Source organism: Bacillus rossius, chromosome 17, assembly GCF_032445375.1.
Source record: "Bacillus rossius redtenbacheri isolate Brsri chromosome 17, Brsri_v3, whole genome shotgun sequence".
Classification (NCBI taxonomy): domain Eukaryota; kingdom Metazoa; phylum Arthropoda; class Insecta; order Phasmatodea; family Bacillidae; genus Bacillus; species Bacillus rossius.
The window spans coordinates 24,975,934-24,997,720 of NC_086344.1; the positions used below are offsets into that span (position 1 = coordinate 24,975,934).

The 21,787-nt window shown below is 39.1% G+C and overlaps 1 protein-coding gene and 1 long non-coding RNA gene across 2 annotated transcripts in view; one reads left to right on the plus strand and one right to left on the minus strand.

The window, feature by feature from the left end:
- Positions 1 to 21,787, plus strand: part of LOC134540787 (uncharacterized) — a 660,317-nt gene that overhangs the window by 411,539 nt on the left and 226,991 nt on the right. The window lies entirely within an intron of this gene.
- The window catches only part of LOC134540785 (Krueppel-like factor 5), a 305,075-nt gene that overhangs the window by 69,331 nt on the left and 213,957 nt on the right, over positions 1 to 21,787 (minus strand). Inside the window, exons 2-3 of the mRNA XM_063383707.1 lie at positions 19,506 to 20,181; positions 13,136 to 13,195 (exon numbers count right to left, since the gene is read on the minus strand). Of these exons, the coding sequence (XP_063239777.1) occupies positions 13,136 to 13,195; positions 19,506 to 20,181 (736 nt within the window). The remainder of the gene's footprint in view (positions 1 to 13,135; positions 13,196 to 19,505; positions 20,182 to 21,787) is intronic.

Sequence of the window (21,787 nt, forward strand, 5' to 3'; positions counted from 1 at the left end):
ATTGAGACGTCACACGCGTCAGTAGCCAATGAACAGGTGTCATTTCCGCGAGTATTTAAAGGACTGTGGAATCTATCCAAGAGGTCAATGAATCCGCGAATTTTGCAGGTCTCTCGACTAATCGTTTATAACGGTTCGTTAAACAGCTTGAATAAAATTTTTTATCTCACATCGGGAATACATAAAAAAAAAAAAAGTAAGTCCAAAAGCTGACGAATGATCAGAACGGTGTCTGCATTAAGATTTGAAAAAAAATGCTTCAAAAAATTAAAGTCTTCTTTTCTGTGGTGGGTGTGGAGGTAGGGAGGGAGGAAAAAAAGATGGGAGTGGGTGGGGTTTATTTGGACAAAAACGTAGACGCAGCATCACCTGAGAGTGGTCCGTTTCGGTTTCGGCGGCGTAGTGTTAGGCCAGTTTCTGGGTTGCAGGAACTCATTTTGCGGTGGCCCCAAATAGGGGCGTAGGGGCCCCCCTGCGCCGAAACTAGGTCACACGTGGCGACCACCTCCTTTTTTTTTTTTTTTTTCCATCTCCTGACTTCCTAGGAGCTCCATGGTGAGGAGAGAAAGAAGGGAGAAAAAAAAGGGGGGGGGGGGGGGGTCAGTCATTCTCCAGCCGGGCAGACCAAAAGCGGAAGACACTCCAGGGAAGAGAGGCTCCAACATTCACCAAGGCTACACGGAAGAAAAAAAAAAAAAAGCACTACACAGATTGCCGCTCCACAATTGGAAAAGGCCATTTCCAACTCACAGCGGCAGCGCCGAGTGCTAGCTTTCTTTACGTATTTGTCTTTCTCTCTCTGAGAACGGCCGAACTTCTGAAACGTAAAAAAAAAAAAAAAAAAAACTTGAGTAATTAAGACGAGCGTAAATGGAACGCGTGTACACATCCATTTATTTATTAGTATTTTTTTTCTCCCCCCCCCCCCTACACACATACACACACATACACACACACACACGCCTTCGAGTTGGAAGAGCGGGCAAGTGCGCGGCAGACATTAAATCCGATTATTTAGTACTTTCGAAAGCTGGGGCAGGCACTTGTTCCTCGACGTTGGGGCGTGTAAGGGAAGGGGGGGGGGAAGGGTAAAAGAAGGGAAGAGGAGGGAAGGAGGGCTGCTGCCTATTCTTTTAATTTTCTCTTTGCACTTTCTCCCGCGCCAGAGGGGTTCTCTCCGGAGAGCCGGCGGTGATGAATGGGCCTCGCCTCGCCTCGCCTCGCGTATACGAGCGTGGTTGTGCGCGCGCGTTCACGAATGGCTGTCGTTTCTCGAACCCACTGCTTTTTTTTTTTTTTTACCGTTTCTCTCGCAGACTAATGACGAAGTTAGCCCGCACGCGCGCAGCAAATTTTACGTCCGCCGACGTTCGAACGAGTTTATCTGATGGCAACTTTTCAGAGAACGTGTGACCGTGGCGAAAGTAGCTGTCGCGCGGTCGAGGTAACACAATCGCTCAGTACTTTTGGTACGTCCGAGCTACAATTCTGTATGCACCATTAGTAGGGACCGGAAAAAAATTCGCAAAATTCAATTACCTACAGGACAGACTCCAAGATCCTCTATGCACTCGGACAAATTACATACATCTGCTCATTGGCTACTGACTCGTGACAAATAATTAACTAGAATGCTTTTGATTCGATAGGTACTTCTTTCGTTGAGGATTATTCATTGGGCTCTGATTCCTTCAGACAACCTGGTGGTCCAATCACTGAAGCAGCGGAAGGTTAAACACATTATTTGGATTCTAGCATATTACGAAATGAAACCGCGAGTTTTTCCGGTCTCTAACCATTAGAGTTCGTGATCACTGTTCGGCCGCTGTGTGATCATTGGGAACTTCGGAAAGAATCGAGGATCCTGTCGGTTCATTATCGTGATCTAAGGATCGACGCAGCTATGTCTGGAATCTGTTGGGACTTTATTCAGGCCTTAATTGCAGCCAGACGTAAATATCAGAGGATGATTTACAAAATTTCAGTTAATTTTAAACACATGTAAAAAAAATGCTGCTTTTTCCGTCATTACATCCAATTATCATGTAAAATACCCATGTTTTTTTAGGTGTTTAAATTTCGTGTTATTTTAGTTTAAGGCTTTTTACTTCGTCAGAACTATTTTTCACACTAAAAAAAATTATACTTTAAGTAAACAAAAGCTATTTATATTTTAGATTGCTTCGTTTTGTAATGACTTTCAATGCCAGTATGTCTTTTAAGTTCGTTATTGGTAATAATCAACAGAGATGAGGCAGCAGTCGCATGTGCTGCTATCTTGCGGCAACCGCAGCGAAGCGATTGCTCGCCCAGTCTCAATCGATTGTGTAGCGACTTCATGTCCTACCAATAGAAACGCACCTAACATTTCCTCGACAACCGTTTGCCGCAGGTTGAAGATATACTGACCTCGGTTCACGTGAGCGTGGATGGTGTAGTCCCGGAATGTGCTGGCGCAACGTTCAGCGGAACGAGCCGTGGATCATTAGTAGGAACCGGAAAAATTCGCGGGTTCAATGACCTGCAGGATGAACTCCATAGTTCTACGTACACTAGGTCACATGTCACCCACTCAATGTTTGCTGTCTTGTGAGACGTCCCAACGTAGCAGCATGTGATTCGATAAAGCTTTGGTCGGGTATTTCTCATTGGCCCAGAGTCATCCAAGTGAGTTGTGAGCCAATAGCAAATACAGCACTGAGGTATAACTATTTGTATTTTAGCCTATCGCGAAATGAATTCGCGAATTTTTCCGGTTTCTAATCATTAGTAGAGACCTGCAAAATTCGCGGATTCATTCGGTGATAGGCTAGAATTTAAACACAAATACCTCAGATAATTTTGCTATTGGCTTACTGTTCATCTGGACGAATCTCAACCAGTTATAAACCCTCAACCAAAGAAGGATCGAATCACAGGCAAACCAGCTGAGACGACTTACAAGTCGGCAGCCAATGAGCTTGCGTTATTTGCCCGATTGTACAGGGGTATGTGCAGTCTATCCTGAAGGCCATCGAAACCGCGAATTATGCAGGTCTCTAATCATTAGTTAAAGTGGTTCGAAGAGCAGAATGCTGCAGCTAGCTAAGGAAACAGTCAATTTTCGAGCGGTTTTAAAAGCTTTCATTCAAAATTTTCAAGGACTCGCTTTAGTTTTTGCACTTTTCGTGTAAGATAGTGGTGTCCAGCGCTTTTCAACAATATGGCCGTGAGGAATATAAATTTCTTCGTTCATCAAATGTGAAGCTGCACTTAATTGCGCATCACGCGTCGACCTTATGTAATTCACAACAAATGCAAGAGCAAAATGGCGCAACGCGCAACAAACACAAAACTAAAAAAAAATCAAGACTGTTCATTGAAGTCGCAAAATTTCAACTTAAATCTGTAAAAAAAATTATCTGTCTTTTATTTATAAGTAACTCTTTTTTTACTTATATGCGAGCTTAATAAGTGGAAGCGTAATGCGTTTGATAAAAACATCGCAGACGTCTATACACATTATGTCTGCATTGTTTAAAAGTTTTCGCAATACTTTACTTCAAGTATGGAAGGCGGAAAAACAAGCAGAAACGTCAGAATTCGAACACGAAAAGTTGCTTGGGTTATTATTTTTTTAAAACTAAGGTTTTTTTTTTTTTTAACTTTTGGTGCCTTGCGATCTTGCGTTTATTTTCTTCAAATCGAAAAATACTAAATTACAAAATCCCTCCACAAATGGGCGTGTGGAAAAGTCGGCCGACAGCGGGTGAAAGTCTCTGTTGCCTTCACTGCGGCTGTGCTAATATCAACTTCGTTACTGTAAGCATAATATATTATCGACTGCAAAACTCGGGTGACCAAGTGAAAGAACGAGATAGCATCTCCAGTCATTGATCAGTAAACTCGGAGAGACAGAATTCTATATATATATTTTTAAAAGTTTCTATAAAGAAGCAGGTTTATTTAGTGGGGAGAAAAAAACCGGACCGCTCATTAGGCTGAAATAAAGTTTCCTTCCTTGTGATTGGCGACCTTCTGCAAGAGAAGCCAGAAGAAACAAGACAACTTATTTCGCAGGCCCGTTCAGGAACAAGTTTGCTTCCGCACAAAATGGCTGTGATTCGTGCGTCTTAAAGGAAAACAAATCACGACACACAGACGAAACTGCAGTTTTTTTTAACACACAACTTGTCCGAAAACATTTTGTCTAAAATTTATTACTTTTAATTTTAAAAACACTTGTCTTCGGAAGAAGGAGCCAAAAAAAACCTTACCTTATTTACTACCAACGTGGTCAGAAACTATACCGAATTTGTCAAAATTCGATCTTTAACTTCGGATGCAGGATTATTCGGAAAAAAATTAGACGAAAGCTTATAAAAATTGTGTTATAAAGTAATTCCCAAGGCTGCTTTAAGCCTTTGGAGTGGGAGTCGAAACACTGGTTTATCGCATATACAGTAATAGAGAAAGTAAGAAAGATGGAGCACTGAGTGTCTAGAAAATGCTTAATTGAACAAATGTCTAGAACCTCAGCAAAACGTTTCTCTGTCGTGAAATTATTATTCTTTTAATTATTAGGGGTAACAAGTTAGAGATAGCTATGAAATAAATGTGCCCATAAAATAATGTCACGGTTTCAATGGTATATTATAGCAGTTTAATTAAGAACATTTACAACAAATCATGCATCAAATTTAAGGTAAACTAACATAGTTTTTCTTACAAATTTTCAATACGTTTACCTTCACTTGTACGGCCAAAATCCAACCTGAAGTCCAATTCAATCCACACTTTGGTTAACGCGTCCGGAGTAGTGGATTCAATAATGGCCTTTTCAGTTCTGTTTCTCAGCTCTGGCAAATCATGAGGTAGCGGCGGAACGTAAACACGATCTTTTATAAAGCACCAAAGGAAAAAAAAATATTCGCATGACGTTACGTCAGGTGAACGTGGAGGCCAGCGAAAAAAAGAGCTCTGTCGTCTCGACCATTTTGTCCAATCCAACGGTCAAGGACTTCGACGTTCAACCACTCTCGCACAAAAGAGACACTAATGGGAAGGGACTCCATCCTGCTGCCAAATAAAGTTTACAGGTTTATCCTCTAATAATGGGGGCAAAATACATTATTTTGCGCTGCAAGCGAAAAAAAACTAATCAGTATTCGCGCATGCGCTTATCTAAAGCTGTTTGAGTAATTCTTTAATTGTGGCCTTGAACCAACACTGTACTACGCTTACCTACAGTTGATCCTATCAAATTTTATAACTGGGACATCGTTTTATGGACATTCTGTATATTGATATTACTCTCAATTGTAACAGTCTGTCAGTAGACAATATTTTATGGTCCTTGAAAAATCTTTAGATCTATGAAGTAACGTAAAATAATTATTGCTATGGCAAAAAAAAAAATGAAACCAATGTGGCTTTTTTTGGTCCAGTCATGTCTTCCTTGATGGCACGTATACAAATTTGACAAAGAATCTTAGTATGCCACGATTGCATACTCGAAACGTCCCTGGATATAGAGAAGTAGAGAGAGAGAGAAAGAGAGATAGTTGATCTTTTATTTTTCCTCTTAGCAGGTTGGTAGGGTCTCGTAAAAGAGCTGCCTTCCTCATATTCATCACCTGGGCTGCAGGCAGTTTTTCCCGCCTACAGCTTACGACATTACTCCTCCCCCCTCCATACTTCACCTCATTTCCCACACAGATGTCAGGAACAATTACGTTACTGGTTTTTTTTTCCAAGCGAAATTTATTCGGGCGAGAATAGAGTAAAATTTGAAGACCGAATTTTGATTCAACGTTTTCGTGAAACATTATCGTGAAACGTTTTCGACGCGAAAATGACAGATAATAGGTACTTGGCCAAAGATATATATAAAGAGTTCACATAGTGCTGTATACGTTGCTGGGTTCTTTTCGTTCTTCTCTTTGTGCGCAGGTTCGTCCCCCGCCCGAAAAAATTAGAACACAAGAGAGATAGATAGATTAACGAAATAATACAATAATTGAGAGTGAGAGTGCGCGCATGCTCTTGTTTAAGTAAATATATATACGTATCCCACACAGTCAGCTGTGAGTGCCTCGAATTTTTTTATTTGCTATCAGCGCGCTCGCGTTCCTCCTTGTTCAACCAGCAGCGTAGAGAGCGCTGTTGAGACAGTCCCCGCATTTCCCGCATAGATAGCTCTATCTGTTATGAATTTTTATATTTCGTTCAAAGAATTTGAGTGTTCCAAATTGCAGAATTGTTTGAAGAAACAGTAACACGCGCAATTTTTCTTTATGGTGTGTTTAAACTATTATGAACATTTACTGTTAATTAATCATTATAAATTGATCAATAATTATTGACACCCTGAGCAGTTATTTTGAAATGGGTATTTTTTTTTAATTAATATTTATTGCCTGCATAGATAATAAAGGCATTGTAGAGTTTTCATTGGTCAAATAAAGGAAAAATTCATTGTTAGGTCACACTTGATTGGAATCACAAAAAATATTGTCTGTAATGTTACAAAAGATTACTTTGGAAACCAGTTGCCAAAAAATAGTTTGTAATACTACCAATTAAGGTATTGTTACTTTGTACAGCACATGGCTATGGTTATTTTTGCATATATGAAATACCTTTTTTTAAAGATAACTCAGTAATTTTCTTACAAAAAAATGGTGCATGATTTTATATTTTAATTGATGTTTCATTCAAGCACAGTTGTTTTAACCGTGAAAAAGATAACCGAATATTCAATCATTTGATTTTATTTTGTTTTATTTTGCTTGTTAATATGCACAGTTAATACTGGAAAGCTATTAATGGAACAGTTTACAAACAACTATAACTATTGGAGGCATTGGGAAAACATAAAGCATAAATTCGTGGGTAAGAAACCGAACCCAGTATAATTGCGAACACTATTTTCAAGTGAACCAGTTGTTTTCATGTAACTGTACAAATTTACAAATATATTTGTAATTTTACATGAATATTTCTGTTCAATTTACAAAAAAAAATACAATGTAATAAACGTGCAACCGTACAGCATATGCGAAGACACCTGCCTATATATCGGCCAATCTGGAATTGAATCACACGTAGTTTCCTCACACGCCGTTAGAATTCGCTGTTGGAGCAGATTCGTAGACCATTGAATCATTTGATTTGCAGGGGAAATTTTAAAATTATTAAATGAAACGACTCTGATAAAAGCAAAAAAAAATATATATTTGAAAAATAATAAAAGTGGCTGATTTTCGACAAGGAATTGTATTAAAATACTGTCAATCTTGTTAAAAATTATTAATAGTTAATATTATAAAGTTATTATTTGGCTTTGTGAAGATGAAGGCCGCAGATGGCAGCACAGAGGTAACCTATTTCTGTTACATGCGACTTTAGTTTCATTCAAGAAATTACTCATACCATAAAGGGAGTGTGTACTTAGATTCTTAGGTACACACTTTTGAAGTTATACTTCTATAAATTGTGCAGACAGTTAAGTCTAACCAGGAAGAAAAGTAATCTGCCAAATAATCATGTATATACATAATTTCGCTCCACGCTAGACTCTACTTGCCTACATGGATTAATCGAGGCTTTTTAAAGTATTCATTGGTCGATAATATGTTCCAACTCTTTGGCGGATCACATGCGTTGTTATAACTGGCTTAGGATTGTGAAGGGCGTGACAAGAATGCTCTGGTATTATCATCAATGTGAACCATATGAGTAGTTGTGCTTCAAGTATACTTTGCCACCCAAAGAATCCTTTCCTCTTGTTGTATACCTTGTAATTAGACACAAGCAAATTTAAAGGTACTTTGTGGTGCTTCGTTAGAATCCACAAACGTGTGCGTGATGAAGTCACCCGTTAGTTTTCATTGGCTGATGCCACAGTTATCTTTAGCTCTTTGCCGCACATGATTCGGTAATATTATTTTAAGATGGGCCGCCTGGTCGGGCGTTAAGGGCGACGCTGGCTTGCACACCACACGAATTTTTGACTCTACGTGCCAGGCACAGAACTGACGCGCAGTCTTCAAAACCTCCACAAGACTTGTATCGGAGAGACCCTACCTATTATTTACACTTCCATATGCCCCTTACGATATACCGTGTGTGGAATTTTTCACACCTGAAAATGTCCCCGTGAAAACACCCGTTTTAAAGTTATTCACTGACCAAAAATAAATATACCATGGAACGAAACTTGTACGGAAACCCGACACTTTAAATCAGACACTTTTAATAACTCTGGAGCGGTTTGTAAATGGTGACCTAGCACCAGGAGTCCTGCACGCAGTTTGATGATCTACACCGAGAGAAAGGTTTGTTTGCCTCAACAAAATATTTGTTTGTATATGGCGAAATAAATATATTTTGTTAATTCAAACAAATTATTTTGTAGCAGGAAAGATTCTGTTGACCACAAAAAAATGATTTTGTGAACTCAAATATATATATTTGGTTAGGTGTAACAAATCATTTTTTGTTACTTACCGAGTTTGGTTAAGCTAACGAAATATTTTGTTCCACCAAGTAAATATTTGTTTCGCCATATATAAACAAATATTTGTTTGATTCAAACAACCCTTTTACTCTGTGTAAGGTGCATGTCATTGACTTCTGGTGCTTCAGGGCATGCCAAGCAACCTTGAGTTCCAATGACAAGTGGCATTTCAGCGCGCAGACGTTTACGATCTAGACTGTCGCCGGGTAATGGCCCGAAATTTGCAGTCCTCTTTACTTCGCCGAGAATTATTCTTAACTACCAAGAGTCCAAATCGTCCCGCCACCTCACGCTAGGCTCGTCCCCCCACTGGAACAAGTTTTTCGCAGTTGGTATTCTAGCCCGAGGGGGTTGACGGGGTGGCAACTCCATGTCTTCCGCGGGTCCAGATTAACCATAATCACCGCAAGATTGGAACCACTTGGACGTAACGATCAGCGCCGTACTTGGCTGGTCGTCGCGGTCGGTTCCGTTCTTCGGACGTCTTCTGGGTCGCGTCTCGGTCGGGAAAGTCGCAGCAACATCGCTCGTCTCGTCAGCAAGGTATCGGCGTATCGCGTGCTCGTTTCTAGGCTTGGTGGGGAATTAGGGGGGGGGGGGGGGGACACACGTAAAACAAGAGCGGCGTGTGTAGCACCAGAAAGTTTTTCTGTGCTATTCTAAAAGGACGTTGCTTGACAGAATAAGTCTTTCCAACCAACACAAATACGAATGAAGATTTTCATGGTAAATACCTAGAGCCAGGAGATAAATCCGTGGGTTCAACGAACTCTTAAAGATGTACTTACAAGTTCGGTACTAACTCTGGAAGATGACTTTTTTTTTTTTTTTTTTTTTTTTTTTTTTTTTTGGCTGCTTAACTTGAGACACGTGTTGACTCCTGTATTTACTGCATTTTTACAAAACATTCCCTTGGAAACCAGTTGTATTACTCCAATAAATTTACTGTTATTTTTGCATGTATGAATAGGTTTTTAGAGATAATACTGAGCATTTCTTACGAAAATTGGCGTATAATATAATACTTAAATTTATGTCTCATTAAAGCATAATTTTTTTAAGCCATTTAAAAGGTAATAAATTATTCAGTTATTGTACTTTTTGTTTTATTATATTTCATTATATTTATATTTCTTATATTATTTTATTATTTAGCCATGGTGTATTTTGTTGAGACGTTTCTAACTCCTCAGAAGTGTGCGTTGAGCACATGGCTTGGAGATAGTTTATATAGTCTGATTCAGGTGCCCTTCTTGAGCGTGATACATTATTTATGATGTAGATTTATAGTTTTCTTTATGGTGAAGTGTGTATTGAATGCAAACGCTAAAAAAAAGAGAAGGGGAGGGGGGAAACGCACGTGCAAGTAAAACCAGTTACATATACCAAGTTTCCTTATTAGTGTTTTCCTGATTTCATTTCCTCAGGCGATGCTAATGCGTCAGCAAAATATATTACTACCCTGACCAGATGTAGCATACGCGTTAACACGGGGGTCTATAGCAACAAGGCAGTTACTCTCAACACTATGGATCTTGCTGAGATCGTGTTTTATGAAGGTTATGTGTAACGGCATGTTGTGTTTCATGAAAACACGAGGGCGTATCACTAAGTAACGCACGTGTCAATTATTAAGTAAGGAAAATAATTAGTAAAGGTGATGTTACTTTCTAAAAAGGGGGGAATTAGAGGGAGCTACTGACCGGACGCAATGCTAGATATCGTGATTCCACGCACCGATAGCTTTCGTCAGTCACCGGTGAAATGGCGTCGTCAACTGTTGTAAGGAGCAACGAGCTGTTATAAGATTTCTCCGCGCAAAAGAGAGAGATTCATTCGGAGATGGCGGAAGTTTACGGAAAATGCTGTATTGACCGTACCAGTCCGTGGAAATACTGTATTAACCGTACCAGTCCGTGAAAATGCTGTATTGACCGTATCAGTCCGTGAAAATGCTGTATTGACCGTATCAGTCCGTGAAAATGCTGTATTGACCGTATTAGTCCGTGAAAATGCTGTATTGACCGTATCTGTCCGTGAAAATGCTGTATTGACCGTATCTGTCCGTGAAAATGCTGTATTGACCGTATCAGTCCGTAAAAATGCTGTATTGACCGTATCAGTCCGTGAAAATGCTGTATTGACCGTATCAGTCCGTGAAAATTCTGTATTGACCGTATCAGTCCGTGAAAATGCTGTATTGATCGTACCAGTCTTTGAAAATACTGTATTGATCGTGCCAGTCTTTGAAAATACTGTATTGACCGCACCAGTCCGTGAAAATACTGCATTGACCGTACCAGTCTGTGAAAAATTTGATGGACACGGTTGAAAAGGTTTGGAGCACTCAGCAAACAGCTCAGACCTGAGACCCATGTAGCAGTTCTCGGCGATGAACTCAAAACGGGCCGAGCGAATGTGGCTCTTGCCGCAGCCGACGGAGTGCCGTGAGACCGGGATTTTTAAAACGATCCATTGTTGATGCAAGTGTCTCGACGTGCATGAAAATCACGTTTAAAAGTAATAAATGGGCAATACTTTCATTTCTGTTTCATATTTTCATTAACATCCCTTTTCTTATTTCTTTTTTCTTTTTGGAATTGCTTTTCTTTTGGCGCGTTATGAAAAAAAAAAATTATGAGAGGGAATTTTTACGTTGCGCGCGCACCATGCACAGAATGAAAAAAAAGCTACATATAAATAAAAATTATATATGTGCTTCTAAAAACTTATACTTAAGTGATTAATTTTTAATTCTGGTTCATATCATTAAAAACATTTATTTATTTAAAAATTAGTGATAGAAATTTTATAAAATTTTTAAAATGTATTTATATAAGTTATGTTTCCTTATGAATTATTTATTTGCATTATAAATAGTAAATATTACATTATTATTTAATAAATAATAAGTAATAAATTAATAAGTTAAAATAAACATTCAGCATATTAATTGATTTTTATTATTAATTAAAATCATCTCTACTTTATTAAATTAATTAATTCATGTTATACATGTGTTTATATTAATACTGACTACTATGAATTTATTTAAAAAATGTAATTTTTTTTGGATTTATAGTTTACTAACCAAATTTATAATATAACTCCAGTCATTTTATTATTTATATTAATAATCTGCATTCAAAATAAAAATTAGTTTTTTTTATTATGCCGAGTAAGTATAGCATCTAACGCGCGTATCTACATAAGTACACGCACGCCTGTTTTTTTACATTATGTGCGATATTTAATTATACGCCCTCGTATTTCAAGTCAGCTGAGTGCTGTACACACTTTACACTGTGGCATCTACTGTGTTCGTGATTGGTTGAGATTCTCTCAGGTACACAACTACTGTCAGCACGCGAATCACAGCAACTTCTAACAGAAGCCGACGCGCCCTGAATGACGAGTGATTTTATTACAGGCGGCCGCCATTCACAAGGAAGAAACCACTTACTTGGTCATAGATTATTTCAGTGTAATGACCTGCCAGGAATTTTCCCGCTAAAAATACCTGCCACAAGATATATGATACAGCTAGCACATAATGGCGACAAGGAAATAGGCCTAGTTTGTTGGCGAAAAATAAAAACTGGAATATTTACGGCAGGGATGATTAATTCAAACCAATATCAGTACTTAAACGTAATAAAAAATAATGTTGGTACGAATTTCGTCTTTCTGCTCAAAATAGTAAGCATATAAACTTTGACAGTTTTAAGGCAATAACAATTTTCTGTCGTTTAATTTTGCATGTTTGGCTTTATTGAACCATAAAATACAATGGAATGTCTTAAGTTTACAGTGACCGACAGCTAAAGTTTTCCCTTGTGAAAACATCGTCTTCTTTTATTGTAGGCTTTTTTTAATGACTACAACTTAAATCATGTCCGTAATAACTATGCTACACAGAAAACATATTTATACTATTACAAAATATTTCTTTCGAAAACAGTTGCCAATAAATCGTTTGTAATACTACAAAAAAAAATTTAAATTTTTACAACACGCAGTTTTGGTTATTTTTTCGTATATGAAATGCATTTTTTAAAAACAATACTGACTATATATTGTCGTGCTTACGAAAATTGTTAAATATTAATTGATGTTTAACACTATCATATTTTTTTTAACATGGGGAAGATAAAAGAATAATCAACAATTGGCGATTATTTTTTTATCGTACTTTATAATGTGTGCGAGTTAATACTAGAAAGGTTTTCAGAGAACGGTTTACAAATATCTTTAACTAATGAAGGAACTGGGACAACACAAAGCATGCATGTCCAGGAAAGAATACGAACCAGTAGTAATGCGAATATTTTTGTAACGACACAATGGTTTTCATGTAAATGTACAAATTTACGAATATCTATAATTTTACATGATATTTTTTTCAGTTCCATTTACACAAATAAATTGTAGTAATATATAGTGTTTGAAAAACTTTTCATCAATTATCTCTGCCTTAACGAATGGAAAATTAAAAATACCAAACTACAAAATATTGGTGTGACATAACAACTTTTGGAACCAATATGGCGTCTTGCCGTTCCCGTGTGCCAGCTTTAAGCCTCTGAGCAAAACATGAACAAACTAAAGCCAGTAGTGTGGACTGAAGTGACTTACCCGTGTGAATCCTTTGATGTGCCTTCAGGTGTGAGCTCTTCGTGTACACTTTCGTGCAGCCTGAAAAAACAAAAAAAGCAATCACACACGGGCTTGGCAATGCTTGCATCATCTTATCGCGTGCGAAAGACAAAAGCCCAACTAGTTTTCCTCGGTTCTGAACACGTTCCTTTACCACGTGTGAACATTATCTTTGCCACGGATTCACACAGTGAAAAAAATTTCGCACATTTAATGTAAACAAATTTCTAGAGCTAGGCTGTATACACGATAAGTTTTGAGTTAGACCGAAAAATTTCAGCTGCATGTTCATCACGAAAAAATATTTTGAAAACATCTCTACGACTAGTGGTCTAAAGTGCTTCTCAAGTCTGATTTAGGTTTTTTGAAGTTGGGGTGGAACAAAGTTTTTATTTTAAACGAACTAAGGCCCGGCATTTGTTGCAATCCCTCATTCATTATTTTTTGTAATTATTTGAAGTAGGTACAAACATACGAATCATTTCTCCATTCTCTCTCTCTTTATCTAACTCTTTATGTATCTATATATCAATACCTCTATATATATATCGCTATCTACATATATACACTTCTCTCTATCTCTTTACATCTCTCTCCTCTATATACATATATCTCTACATCTCTAAATTTCTCTATCTTTATGTATTCTATACCTCTTTATTTCTTTCTGGCTCATTCTCTTTACCTCTGACTCCCTCTCTCTCTACCTATCTTCCTATAAATCTCTCACTATCTTTACATCTCTCTATCGCTCTCTAACTCTCTATTTCTGTTTATTTCTCGTTTATGTTTAATGCAATTCTGACATGCGCACGCACTCAAATTAAAAAAAAAACTGCCGCTAAACAATATTAAATAAACACATTTGTTAAAAAAAAAAAAACTCATGCGCCACCTATTGTAAAATGGTTGTACTAATTCATAAACGTTGGCGTGATTGCGCATAACAACTCAGTAACGTTTCGTCGCAATAGGATGAATGGTAGCTATAGGTAAGCATACGGGACAAACAAACAAACAAACAAATATATATGTGTAATATAATAAGATAAGTATTTAATATGGAAAACTTAGCGTCTGAATTGTGTTTAGTTGAATGATATCCTAAAAAAAACTGCGAATTTTGTGGCTATATCAAAATCATTTCATTGAAATTTGATTTCCATTTATTTTGATGACCTGCGTGTTGCTACTCCCATTTTATTTCAATGAAATAATTTTGCTACAGCCACAAAATTCGCGGTGGTTTGTAACACTTCGTTCAATTAAACACAATTAAGTCGTTTAGTCTTAGTTTCTTTCTCTATATTTTACGATAGAACAGCAGTTCAGCCCCAACTTCAAAGACAAATACTAGACTCGGGGAGCACTTCAGACCATAAGTGGTTGTATGTTTTCAAATTATTTGTCGCGAAGATACTGCAGCAGAAGTTATCCGGTCAAGTTGAGACACATCCTGTATAATCAACTGGCCATCATGTTAACATATTTATACAACAAGGTCACATTCTTCGGCTTGTCATGTGTGATTGTGTAACCTACCACTTCTCCTTGATTGTAACCGGTTTTAGTTTGTCAAAGTCATTTCAAGAGCACTACATTCCAATCATTAACGTAAACCAGATTTATTTTGTGTTCCTAGTGTTACTCTACAACCCTGAGAATCCACGAAATAATCGTAGCTCAACATTGAACTGACTCTCTCTATCAGTGTATCACTCTGGACTATGTGTAGGTAACCAACCACTATCTAAAGTGGTATCAGTCTGTGTTGTATATGTGCGATGTGTGTTGATATACACACAGCACACACACACACACACACATTTATATATATATATATATATATATATATATATATATATAGTGGTGTGTCTTGTCACCTATCCTACCTTTGTTTGTATTTTTTTCTTACTATCTTTTTAACGGCACAAAACACATAAATTGAACAACTACAAACATACAAAATGTATTTGGGTACAGTGTTAACCTGAATATACTGATAAGTATTTTTTTAAAAAAATATATTTTATATTTTTTCGAGAGTTTTAAAACATTACTTTCCTCCCTTAATAAAATAAAGAAAATAGTGATCATCTAGTTAATAAATTACGCTGGTGCTCAAAACTTCAAGTTCAATAGTTGGTTAATATTGTAATAAACTAATTTAGTTCACATTAGGCGCTTGATATTAGTTTTTAAATTCTCAGGGTTCAAACAAAAATAATTATGAAAATTTGATGCTCAGTTGGTTCAAAAGCAGAGATCTTTTTATCACATTACATTATCACAGGATTTAGCTTTTAACTATTGCAGACTAAATCTTAATCAAAGTTCGCCGGGTTATCAATCTAATCTCAGTCACAAATAGTTATATAACTTCAATTGGTGAACAATTCAACTCACCCAGGAGAAACCAAAATGGCTATTACCATTTAAAACATCATTCACTGTTTTTGTATAGTTGAATATCTTCCACGTAATATTTTTGCTGCATCAAACTTAATATCAGTTTTAACTTTAAACAGTCTTAAACTCGGATATATGCCTATTATATCCTTTAGACCTTAAAATGGGCCCGGCCAAATTATATACATCCTTCCTACAACATGGTAGAAGAACCTCTTTTTAAATCTCTACCTCCTAGTTCACGATCACATAATTTTTCAAACAATGTCAGCCAATAACATTAGTTAACATGTCACTTGGATTTTGCGCCAACAAGCTACCAACCAATCCGGTTGTTTAACTTAACTGGAGGCTAAAAGGTTTTCCATATCACAGCTAGCACAATATGATCTCTAACCACGGTCATATAGACAGGTCTGGCAACTTAGCTTCATTCTCCGTCGGCTTAGTGAAGCGCGCGGCGGCCTGCGGAACTAACGGCGCTAGTAGTAGTCGAACCCATCATTAACATTGTGTATAAAATTGATCATATATATATATATATAATTTTTAGTTTTAAATTTCGGTTACAGTTTAGTATTTTTTTAATTATTTGAAACAAAAAATTTTTCGGGGTTAAATGCATTGCATTAACTTCTAACTTTGCCGCAGTTGTAAGTTAAATGTTGGAGTGTTGATAATGCAGATCCCAAACAAACTGGGATCTCCCATAAGAAAGCAGGTTCTAAATGTTAAATGCTAATTGAAATCTAGAATTTTCGTTTTGCTGAATCATTAAAAGTTTCGAGCAAGTGTCAATCTTTCAAATGTGATTTTTTTCTAAATCCAGTAATTCCGTTTTAATCTAACAAGGGGAGGGTCAGATTTGGCTTAAACTGTGTGAGTAGAAGCAGACAGGTGCCCCTTCCAACGTCCTGAAATATTTCAACTGACTGTGCCTTAGAAAGCGAGAAAAAAGGCTCTTTAGAGATTTTAAAGTCTATATATAAAACTTTTTTTTTTCAAATTATCGTCCATTCAGTGGCTTAGTGCAGTGGTCAAACGCATGGTTTGGCAATCTGCGTGTTCGGGTTCGATTCCCACTGGCTATACATTCTTTTTTTTTCAAACGATGACCAGCTAGGAGAGAAGTAAGAGAATCAGGTAGTGCCAATTAACAAAAGAGAAAAAAATGTTCTCGCTAAGAAATATGCGAACACAACGATGAAGATAAAAAAAAATACATTACGGATGACACAACGACGACAAAACCAACAAACACAGTATATTCGTTGCGTTATCATTGATACTATTTCGTCTGTACCGTTATAACAATTTTTTTTATGACCAAGTTCCTTCCTCAGAGATCTTGTGCTGTCCGGTATTTAAGTTTGAATGTGTTCGCCTGTGCTGTCGTCGTTGGGTTGTCAGTAACACCTGTGTAGGTTCATGCAACAAAAATTGACAGGGATAAAAAAACTACATACAAATAAAAATTATGTATGTGTTTTTTAAATCATATACATTAGTGATTGATATTGAATACTGGTCCATATAAATAAAATATTTATTCATTATGAATATTAATGATATTACATTATGTTTATAAACCTTTAAAAGTGTATTTATATAAGTATGTATAAAGATGTCAGGTTGCTCGTAAACTTCCATTGTCGATGGCAGGGAGTGTCTGTGAAAGGTTATATAGTCTTATGGCAGTTTCCATGAGTGTTTGTGATGTTATGTTCTCATATAAGTTATTTGCATTATAAATTATTATATTATTATATTATTCATCAGCTGATTTTGGGGTTGTTCTCTTTTTTTTTTTTTTTTCATTTTTAATTATTAATTTGCGTTCTTGAAATATTTTTCCCCCGTGACAAACAGTGCAAAATTTGGAATGGCGTATGCATGTCCGAGAAACTGTATTAATAGGGACCGGAAAAATTCGCGAATTCAATGACCTACAGGATAGACTCCAAGATCCTCTATGCACTCGGATAAATTACATATGCTCATTGGCTACTGACTCGTGACAACTATTAACTAGAATGCTTTTGATTCGATACTTCTTTCGTTCGGGATTATTCATCGGCTCTGATTCCTTCAGACGACCTGTGGTCCAATCACTGAAGCAGCAAAAGGTTAAATACATTTGGGTTCTAGCCTATCGCGAAATGAAACCGCGAATTTTTTTCCGGTCTCTATGTATTAAATCAGGTGGATTCAGTCTAGCCACGAGAGTGGAACGAGTTGGCAATGTAATCGTGGCTCCACAACCGGCTGGCCGCCGGTAAAGTCTCGTCTGTCGAGGAGTTCCTCTGACGGGAGAAGCACAACTGGTTTGCCGTGAACCCAGGGAGCGAGGCGCGGAGCACGAAAACACCCAATAGGACCCAGGAGTCGGCTAAGCTTAACGGAGATACCATCGGGAAGTTGAAATATTGCCGAACCAGGGCCTCCGCCAATAGCGACGCCTGCCGCCGCACATGGACTTTCTCCGTGTTTGAGAAATGGACAAACTCACGTGCGGAGCCGTCAGTTTAAAATAAAATAACCTCGAACTGATTTATCGTGAAAGGAAAAAACGTAATCAAAGAATTCACGAAAAAAAAGGGGGGGGGGGTTGCCTGTAAAGTCGGTTTACGGACGATAATTTTACGTGATAACGTCATAAGAAAAAAATTGATCAAAAATTGCATACTTTTTAATTTTCAAATATTATTTACAGGTTTTTGCAAATTTTATTTAAATAATTTGTTTAAGTATAATCACGAACAATAAGTTAAAAAAGCCCGCCATAACCTGTTTGATATTATAGAAGATTTTCTCGCACGGTGGTTGGCCGGTTCTTGCACGCGTGGCTCAGGCGGTGCGTGACAATTTTTCGTACGTGCAGCCGGGGTTCATCGATTTATAAGACGTTATCACGTCAAAAAAAATTGTGTGTGTGTGTACCAACTTAGCTCTCGGTAGACGACAACTGGTAAGGAGTAATTTCGTGAAATGGGACGGAAGTCGCACGGAACGGAAATTTGTAACACCAGTACAGACGAAATAGTATTAACAATAACGCAAGGAATATACTGTGTTCGTTGTTGTTGTTGTTGTTGTTGTTGTTGTAGTCATTTGTGTCGTCCGTAATATATATTTTTATCTTCATCATTGTGTTCGCATATTTCTTAGCGAGAACATTTTTTTCTCTTTTGTTAATTGGCACTACCTGACTCGCGTACTTTTATGGCGGTGTTTTAAAAAAAAATCCTTGTCGCTTTTTTTTGTCGGAGTTATTTAATTATTTAGTTTGAAATTTAGATCTGTTAATAAAATGATTTGATATTCGACGTAGCTGCTCCGGCAGCAAATTCTAGCGGTGGATGCGGAAACTACGTGTGATTTGAGTCAAGAAATGTAGTTGAAAACACAATTTTCGTACGTATTTATCACAATCGTCATTATTTTAAAGAAGGGAAATACATTATAGTTATACTAATCTGAAACTGATATAGCATGAATGTTTAGACAAATTCCGTTCGATCCGGACTTCAGGCGATCCGGACAAAGGTCCGATTCCACATAGTCTGGATCAGCGGGACCACCTGTAGTATTTACATTTCTATCGCAGTGTCTAATACCTGAAGTTTTAAATCAATTAAAAATTATAAATCCGTATTTTTCGAGTGAAGTTTGACCATAGAATGTGTCAAAGAAGTGTTACAGTGACGTTTAACAATGAAGTGTGACGGTGAATTTTGAAGATGAAGTTTGTCAATTAATTGTGACGGTTAAGTTTGACAATCAAGAGTGATAGTGAAGTTTGACGATGAAGTGTGACATTGAAGTGTGACATTGAAGTGTGACATTGAAGTGTGACAATGAAGTGTGACGGCGAAGTGTGACGGCGAAGTGTGACTGTGAAGCGTGACTGTGAAGCGTGACAGTGCCGCGCTCGACTCACCCACGAAGTCGCAGTGGTGTATCCTCCTCTTCTCCAGCTCCGGGTTGTTTCTGCGGTTGTACTTGGCGCCGGCGGCGGCGGCGGCGGAAGCAGGGGCGGGGTAGGGCGGGGGCGGCGTGCGGCGCGGCAGGTTGCCCGCCCCCGGGGACCCGGGCTCGGACGCGGGCGGCGTGAGGGGCGGCGCGTACGCCGGCCTCGTAGGGGGTGGCACCGCGGCGGCGCACTTGAAGTGCAAGGCCCCGCCCCGCAGCGCCGGTGGGGGCGGCGGGCGCTCCGCCTCCACGGGGGCGGCGAGCAGCTCGTCGGGCGCCTCCACCTTGACGACGGTCGACGCGGCCGCCAGCATCTCGGCGTTCTCCGGGTCCAGCTTCTGGATGCTGGAGGTGATGTCCTCCCAGAGCGGCGGCCTGAGGAACACGTCGTCCTCTGGGTGCTGCCCCGCCATGGTCCTGGGGGAGACGAAGCTCATGCCGGCCGCCGGGTGCGGGTGCCTCATGCCGGCGTGGTGGAGGTGGAGGTGGTGGTGGGGGTGGTGATGACCTGGAACCTCGAAGAACTGGTCCATCTGCGAGGCAGACTCCCGCCGCGGCTTCGCGTCCTCCGGCGCCGGCGGGTCTTCGAGTCGCTGCAGCCGCTCCAGCTCCTGCTTGCACAGGAAGGCGTCGAAGTCGCTCGCCTGCAACCGCCAACAAGAGAGCCGTGCGTCACTTCCCTGCCCTGCACATCCGCAAGACATCCCTCTTGTCTCTCTCCTCTAAATACATCTCTCCACATCTCCATACATGTCACCCTACAGCAATTCAAGTATACTGTTACGATTTTCCTGCGGGTTCGTAAAGGATAGCCCAATTAAAGATTTTTATCACACACACAGTTTTATTTATTGCCACTACTTATGTATGTCACAAATAATCTTCTAAAATTGCAGATAATCAATTGCACTTAAAAATGTTGCTTCCCTAGTCACTCGTTTCTTACAATCCACACCACACACCTCGCTGGACCGCACCTCTGGCGCAACTCTCGCCGCAGCGCCCCTCGTGGGTCTCCGCCGCGGGACACCGTCGCAGCACTCCGCCGCTGCCGAGAATTGCCTTCGCCGAGGATCCGCTCGACGCCTCGCTCTGGACTCCGCCGCGCACGCGGCACTATTGCCCAGAAACTTCGCCGCTGGAAAACTCTTGACTCCACTCACTCACTCACTCACTCACTCACTCCCTCCCTGCCCTGGAACCTTCGTCCAAGGACTTCGCCACTCTGCCGCACCCGCGGCATTATCGCCCGGAAACTCCGCCGCGGGAGAACTCCCGACTTCACTCACTCACTCAGACTGGCTCAAGGTCGGCCCCACCTCCTTATATAGCCCTTAGGTTCCCGTCAAGAACAATCGGGCATGTCTCCGAGATATCGCGCGACCTTCGCCGTCGAAATGCCCAGAAACGCGTCGTGAGTCCTGTCGAAGGACGCGGCGGCTGCTCAAAGAACGCCGATAAACGCAACAAGCATCGGGTTCCCACAAAACGCGCCGATAAACATGTCTGAGTCCTTTTATGCCGCAGTGCGGCCTCTTTTACGCAACTCGATCTGAGGCAGGTGCGCGCTGCGAAGGTCAGGATGTCGCGAGATAGTATGACACGCGATACCAGGGAGAGGATGCGGGTGGAAGGGGGCGCAGACAGGCCGAACGAGCGCGGCGACGCCAAGCACTGCAGCCAAGCGCGATCGTAACAATACTAAAAAATCTATGTCTTCACCTACATAAATTCTTATCAATTTTCTTACCAGTCACAGGTGTGACGTAATCATATGAAAACGCGCGCGTTTTCGAAAGCAACGTTGTTCTCAACTTACTGAGATTTAAGATTTTTTTTCTTAACGAACATACATTTTTTATATTTATATGCATATATAAATTACTTTGGAATCCAGTTGCCAAGAAATAGTTAGTAATAATACAAGAGAGATATTGTAACTTTTTACAACACATTGCATATGTGAAAAACGTTTTTTCCCGCCCAGTAATTACTGGGTATTTCTTATAAAAAAAGAGGCGCATAATTGTATATTTTAATTGACGTTTAATTTAAAGCAAAATTTTTTTAACAATCAAAAATTTAATCGATTATTCATTATTGGACTTTAGTTTGTGTTATCATGCTTATTAATGTGCGCAGTTAATATTGGTAAGTTATTCAGGAAACGTTTTACAAATAAATTTAAATTATTGGAGGTACTGGGACAACAAAATGCATAAATGCCCGGGTACGAAGCTGAGCCCATTG